General features: G+C 46.6%; 1 protein-coding gene across 1 annotated transcript; it reads left to right on the top strand.

Annotated features, from left to right (window-relative positions):
* The first annotated feature begins 1,473 nt into the window (after window positions 1–1,473).
* Window positions 1,474–6,582, top strand: LOC125138129 (uncharacterized protein DKFZp434B061-like). The gene is made up of 4 exons (XM_047799390.1): window positions 1,474–1,702; window positions 2,052–2,272; window positions 2,777–3,539; window positions 4,931–6,582. Exons 1-4 carry the CDS (start codon window positions 1,474–1,476, stop codon window positions 5,083–5,085), a joined length of 1,368 nt encoding a protein of 455 aa, XP_047655346.1. The 3' UTR covers window positions 5,086–6,582.
* Window positions 6,583–7,135: the final 553 nt, after the last annotated feature.

Raw genomic sequence — 7,135 nt, 5'->3', positions numbered from 1 at the left:
AACCCTCATTACTAAGATATTTATTACCCGCGTGTATCAAGTGATAACACCTGCTGGGGAAGAGGGTCGTTCAATTTGATTTACTCAAAGTCCTACAGCTCGTGCGAGGCAGTGTTGGAATTTGCGGGTCTAATTTCAAAAGTTATATTTAATGCCTAATAGTCCCATTAACATTGGATGGAACTTCTGATGGAAATGTAAACTAGTACAACCACTAAGGAGAACAACGGTATGGACGTTCCTTGAAAAACTAAAAGTGGAGTCACCATTTGATGCAGCAACCCCACACCTGGGCACATACATAGCTGAAGAAAACCCTGATTCGAAAAGATAATGCACCCCAGTGTTCATAGCAGCACCATCTGCAATAACCAAGACCTGGAAATAAAGTAAATGGCCACTGACAGATGAATGCACACAGGACATAGTGCATACATACGGAATACTACTCAGCCATGTGGAAACTAAATTATGACACAAATGAACTTATTTGCAAAACAGAAACATATTCACAAACATAGACAATTTATGGTTACCAGAGGAGAAAGGGGGTGGAGAAGGGACATATTAGGAGTTTGGGATTAGCAGATACAGAGGACTACATGTAAAATAGATAAACAACAAAGTTGCATAAAACAGATAAACAATAAGATCCTACTGTTTAGCTCAGGGAATTACATTCAATATCCCATTTTAAAAAAGAAAAAAACATTGGAGAAGAATACGAAAAAGGATGGCTGGATGTATATGTATGTGTACTTGTGTGTTTTTATAAATTAATTACTTGCTGTATACCAGGAACACAACATTGGAAATCAACCAGACTTCAATTTAAAAAAAAAAAAAAAGGCATTGGATATAACTTGTCTGAGAAAAATCAGTCGTTTTAATAAAGTTTCTAAATGAAATAGTAATATGGTCTCAAGTTTCATTTCTGTAACTATGATCTACACTGTAAACTATTGATACAGAAAGTTTTTAGACCACTGAATGTACCTTTTTCTTAATGGCCGCATCCACTGCATATGGAAGTTCCCAGGCCAGGGACTGAATCTCAGCCACAGCTGGGGCACCCTCAGATCCTTTACCCCACTGTGCCCACATGGGATCAAATCCATGCTTCCCCAGCAACTCAAGCCAATGCAGTGCCAATCTTAACCCACCGCAACACAGCAGGAACTCCAAAGGTAGCTTTTTTTTTTTTTTTAACCATTTTATTGAGGTATGACTGACACACAAACAAGCCATAAATATTTACCATAAGCAACTTCGTCAGTTTGGAGATCAGCATACACTGGCAAAACCACAAGCTATACCACAAAAACACATCACCTCCAAAAGCTTTCTTTCACAGGCACACCCCCTTGTTGTTGTTTGCATGTGGCGAGTACACTTCAAGATCTCACTTAGCAAAATGTTTAAGTCTAAAACAGTACTGTTAACTACAAGCATGAGGGAGGACTAGAAGCTGGAATGCGACAGAAAAGAGAGGGGGTGGTGCCCCAAAGGCTTCCCCTCTGGGGTCATCTTGAGCTTTGCTTCAATCCAAAGCCACTCCCTTCCGCCTCAGGACTTCTAGTTCTTTCTCTCTCGCCCCCAAGCACCACCATTACAGCTGAATCTTGTGAAATCTCTCTACGTACTCTTAACCACCAAAGACTCCAGGCCTGGGCTCCTCAAGCTTTTGCGCAGCAGACAGCTGGTATTGGGGGTCGGGGAGTGAGAGAGTTGTCTTCAAGAAAGATGGGGCGGGGAAACATCCTAATTTTGCAAATTTTACACTCCCCGAAAACGCGAGTCTCCTTAGAGTCAAAATGAGCCTTCCTCAGACTCCAACCAAAGAATGTTCAACGATCTGCATGTTCCTTTCATGGCGTATCCTTTCTGAGGGAGATGGAACACACCCAACATCCGGGAAAAGAACATGCTCTTTGGAAGAGAATAAATGAAACTAAAGGCGAGGGGAGAACAGCAAACATCCCAAGCTCCTGCGGAGCTAAATTTCGGCCGAAAGCTGCACCCCCGCAAGGAGCTTCCCCTTTCTTGAGAAGCCTCTGCACTCTGGCTTCGCCCGGTCACCCCCGCCCAGGTCTCTCCGAGCTCCGACGCTCGCCGCACACTACGTGACTCCCGGTGGCCGCACATCTGCGGCGACTTTTGGGAAATGGATGGTCGGGGGTCTAACCCCCGCACCCGGGTCCCGCGCGGCCCCAAAGGACGGGGGACCCTCTTTCTCTCCGGGGCGCTGCTGGTTTTCTTTGAGCACCCGGGGGTAGAGAGGCCAGCGGCTGCAGGTGGGTGATAGACAGAAGCCGAGGGAACAGGGACCATCCAGGGGCGGGAGAAACCAGACGAAGGCGCTGCGCTGGGGCGCTAAGCACGCGGGGGCTGGGGTGGCGCGGGCCAAGGCGGCCCCGCGTCCGGGGCGCCCACGGTCCCAATTGTGGCTCGGCCACCTCCGCGTTCCAGTGCTTTTTTTTTTTTTTTTTTGTCTTTTTGCTATTTCTTGGGCCGCTCCCGAGGCATATGGAGGTTCCCAGGCTAGGGGTTGAATCGGAGCTGCAGCCACCGGCCTACGCCAGAGCCACAGCAACGCAGGATCCGAGCCGCGTCTGCAACCTACACCACAGCTCACGGCAATGCCGGATCGTTAACCCACTGAGCAAGGGCAGGGACCGAACCCTCAACCTCATGGTTCCTAGTCGGATTCGTTAACCACAGCGCCACGACGGGAACTCCTTTTTTTTTTTTTTTTTGGTCTGGTGCTCTTGACTAGTGCCCTCCGCGAACGAAGGACCTGTCCCAGCCCTTGAGAGCTTGGCGTCGCCTGCCAAGACCCCCACCAGACACACAGACACACAAACACACACACACACACCCCAAGGCTTCCTGTCTCAGTTTCCGGCCGCCCACCGGGAACCCACAACCGCAGCCCTGCGAACCCCTGCACCGGCGAACCTCCCCTCGCCGCACCCCAAACAAGCAGGGCCGGCAGCTGCAGGCATCCGGGTGGGTGGTAAACGGAAGCAGAGGAAGCAGGGGTCATCAAGGGGCTGGAGGAACTGGAGACACCAGCCAAAGGCGAGGCGCTGGGGCGCTAAGCACGCAGGGGCTGGGGTGGCGCGGGCCAAGGCTGCCCCGCGGCCGGAGCGCCCACCGTTCTGAGCGTGACTCGGCCACCTTCCTGTTCCAGGTGCTCTTGACTAGTGCCGTCCGCGAGCCAAGGACCTTTCCCAGCCCCAGAGAGCCTGGCGTCACCTCCGCCCCGCCCCACACCACCCCAAGTCTTCCAGCCCCACTTTCCGGCCGCCCACCCGGAGCGCACAGCCCCAGTCCTGCGAGCCGCCGCACCAGCGCGCCTTCCCCTCGCTGCACCCCTAACAAGCAGGGGAGGGTGCTGGGCGCCACCGCGTTCCTACTTACCCGCTGCCCATCCCGGCCTCCTCGCTGTACTCACCGAAAACTCGTGGAGCCTGGGACGAGACTGCACCTCATCCTCAAGAGACCGCCGGGGAGAAGGAGTCACCCCAGCCACCGAGGTGCGAAGGCAAGAGGAGGCAGCGGCTCCCTCCCTGTCGGGATTTTAGGTCAGGGTCATGGGTCGGAGCAAGGAGAGCTCCTGAGGCACTGAGATCTCAACACTGCCTTGGATTAAGGGTTGAGCTCAGAGCTGGGTTCCCTAATCAAGGAATCCCTACTGAGTGTGCCTGAGACCCTACATATGGTGCCATTTAATCCTAACCAGTAACAAATTTATTACCCGCGTGTATCAAGTGATAACACCTGCTGGGAAGAGGGTAGTTCATTTCATTTACTCAAAGTCCTGCAGCCGGTGAGGGGCAGCGTTGGCATGTCCAGGTCCAGTTCCAGAAGTTATATTTAAGGCATACCAGTCCCTGTGGTAACCCGTTTTAGTAGTACAGAAACAATATGCATCCTTTGTGAAAAACATGAAAAAGGAAAACAGACTCAAGAATAAAAGTCAATCACCTATAATTGCAACCAGTACTTACATCACTCTTAGTTGACATTTTCATACCTTTATCTCACATACAGGCATATTTGTGGAAATGCATGTAATACATATATGTTTACAAAATCAAGCTCACTCTCTGTATTTTGTGCCATTAGCACTTAACACTACATAAGGGTCAGCTTTGACCTTTATCTTTTTCTAGGATTTTTTTTTTTAATTCCACATGGATTGGCAGCAGCAGAAAAACAGTTGAGACAGACACAAATTCCACGTTCTTTAAAATGCAATCATAGTTCATTAAAACTGCTCAGTGAACTAAAAGATTCAAGCAGTGAGTAAATTTGGTAAAGTGGCTTCCAGCAACCTATTTAGAAGACTCTTTATTTAATGATTCGTCTTCCATTAGGCAAACTGATCTAGGGAGAGGAGGAAAAGGAGGGAAAGAACAAGTAAAAGAGGAGTAGTTTTAAATGAATGTTCGTCAGCAATATAAAGGTGTAATGGAAACAAATCTTGGAGAGTGTAAGCCACATCTTGATTTTGAATGCTCTACTTTTGGTTTTCCCTGTGAAAGCAACTCCAGGACTTGCAGCTGGTAAGAAGGATCTGATGATGGAATGGCCCAATTTCCCCCTTAATTCCATCAATTCTGGCATTTTAAATCAATGTCAACCAAGACCAATGCCAACCATGACTGCCCATAGAAACAGTGGACAAATGGAGTTCCTGCCATGGCACAGTGGGTTAAGAATGGGACTGCAGTGGCTCAAGTTGCTGCAGAGGTGTGGGTTCGATCCTAGTCCAAGGAGAATTGAGGCCTGTGGCTGAAGGGGCGGGGGGCGGGGGGGGTCAACCAGCTTGAGGTAGTAAGGCAGTGCCCAATGGCCCAAAAGTTTCCTGGAGTAAGGCTAATGATGCCTCTCCACCGCAGAATTCCAACCCTGCTTTCTACAGGAAAAACACGGCTGAGCCATAGCTTCAGTCTCCAGGGCTGCCCAAAGAAGCCTAAGGAAGCAGTGTGTCTGGGCTCAGAAGGTAAAATGTTCCAGGCCTCTTGGGGTGTCAAAAATCAACAAAGGGCAGAATGGTGGGGAACTGGACCATCCTAGACGATATTTGATGCAGAGGTGTGGGTTTGACCCCAGGCCCGGTGCAGTGTGTTAAAGGATCGCAGCACCAGGTCCAGTGGTGGCTCGCAATAAAAACCACAATGAGTGAGCCTTTTAAAATATCAAACATCTGTTGTTTCCTGTCAGATAAGTTATAATTATATGAACCATTTTGGAAAATAACATATGTAGTTTGTAACCAAGTGCTGCTATAATTTCAAAAAGTACTTCTTCATGTTTTTGTCATGGCATATATATAGCACCTGGAAATATTTGGCACCTAGGATAAAGTTGAGGGTCGAGGAGAAGTTTGTAGCGCATGGTTTTAAAAATCATTACCTTTTAGTAGTATTATTATTATGATAAGTTGATTAATATGATTATTATGATAAAACACAGTGTACAAGAAAATGGTAAATATTGAATGGCATACAATGTCCAGGTACAACACTTTCAGACTTTTGATAAACTTGAGGGTTTTTAATATCAGTGAGGGTTTTCTAATATCAGCGTGGTTATATTATGACTCATTCTTATTGGTAGAGTAAAAAACAAAAACAAAAAACTTGAGTTCACTGAAAAGAACTGAATTCACTGTGCAATACTTCTTTTGAAGCCAGGAACTGTATTATAAGACCATAATTCTTGATGTTTCTTAACATTCCAGAATTAGCCATGTTGCATTCATGTTTCAGAATGTATCCACTTTACCCTGGCAAGATCTGGGGGCTGGGATCCAGCAAAGCCTTGTTGTTTACCAGGATTGATTGTCTTCAACAGAAGAAAAAACTCTGCACTAGCACAAATTTAAAAAGGATGGAGAAAGGGAACATTTCCCAACTCATTTCTGAGACTAAAATTACTCTGACACGAAACCTAAAAGCGATTTTTCAAAAAGAAAAACCACAGGCTAATCTCATTTATGAACAGTAATGCAAATATGCAAGTATTCTGAGTGAAATATTAGGAAAGTGAAACCATATATATATGAAATGATGGGTAGGTAGATGATAGATAGGTCGATAGATAAATAGATAATTAAGACCAAATTGGGTGTATCTTAGGGACAAATTGACCAGTGTAACTCCATGCATAAAAAGTATGAAAGACAAAAAAGAAAGTATGAAAGACAAAACTCAACAGATATTATAAAACATTCTATGGGAGCTTTCTGGAGGTGAAGTGAGTTAAGGATATGTTGTCACTGCTGTGGAGAGGGCTCAATCCCTGGCCTGGGAAACTTCAGCATACTGACAGCATGGGAAAAAAATTACAAATATTCAGTATTCACTCATGCTAATTTTTTTAATCCACTCATAAGGATCTTGCCATCTACCCCTGGATCCAGCCTCTAAGTTAATCTGTCCAACAAGAATCAAAAGATTTTAGTTATATGTAAAATATCATAGACTTGAAGTCCCGCAGTAATTTCCAGTAACAAAAAGATAACTGGGAGTTCCCGTCGTGGCTCAGTGGTTAATGAATCCAACTAGGAACCGTGAGGTTTCAGGTTCCATCCCTGGCCTTGCTCAGTGGGTTAAGGATCAGGCATTGCCGTGAGCTGTGGTGTAGGTTGCAGACGTGGCTCAGATCCCGTGTTGCTGTGGCTCTGGCGTGGGCTGGTGGCTACAGCTCCAGTTAGACCCCTAGCCTGGGAACCTCCATATGCCACAGGTGCGGCCCTAGAAAAAGACAAAAAACACAATTAAAAAAAATAATTAATTAAAAAAAAAGATAACTGTCTTCACCTTTAGAGTGAGGGGAAGAGGAGAGAGATACTGTGGTACTTCAGGCAGAGTTGCCTGGTATGTCTGCTTCTCCAAGGAGGTGGCTCTGGTTTTCAACTGGCTCAGAATCTGAGAGCAGTTCTGCTGGCCAATGCTCAGCAGGAAGTAGCACAACCGCTCCCAGAAACAGAGGTTCTGGGATGTGTTTCCTCCCCCACCCCGCCTCTTACAGGGAGATGGTTCCCAAACTGCCCAGAACACAATCCACTTAGTGCTTTTTGGCCCTAAAGTAAACACAAACCACCTGCCAGGGACTTTATTTT

Source organism: Phacochoerus africanus, chromosome 1 (genome assembly GCF_016906955.1).
Source record: "Phacochoerus africanus isolate WHEZ1 chromosome 1, ROS_Pafr_v1, whole genome shotgun sequence".
Classification (NCBI taxonomy): domain Eukaryota; kingdom Metazoa; phylum Chordata; class Mammalia; order Artiodactyla; family Suidae; genus Phacochoerus; species Phacochoerus africanus.
This window is presented reverse-complemented; position numbering and strand designations above follow the sequence as displayed.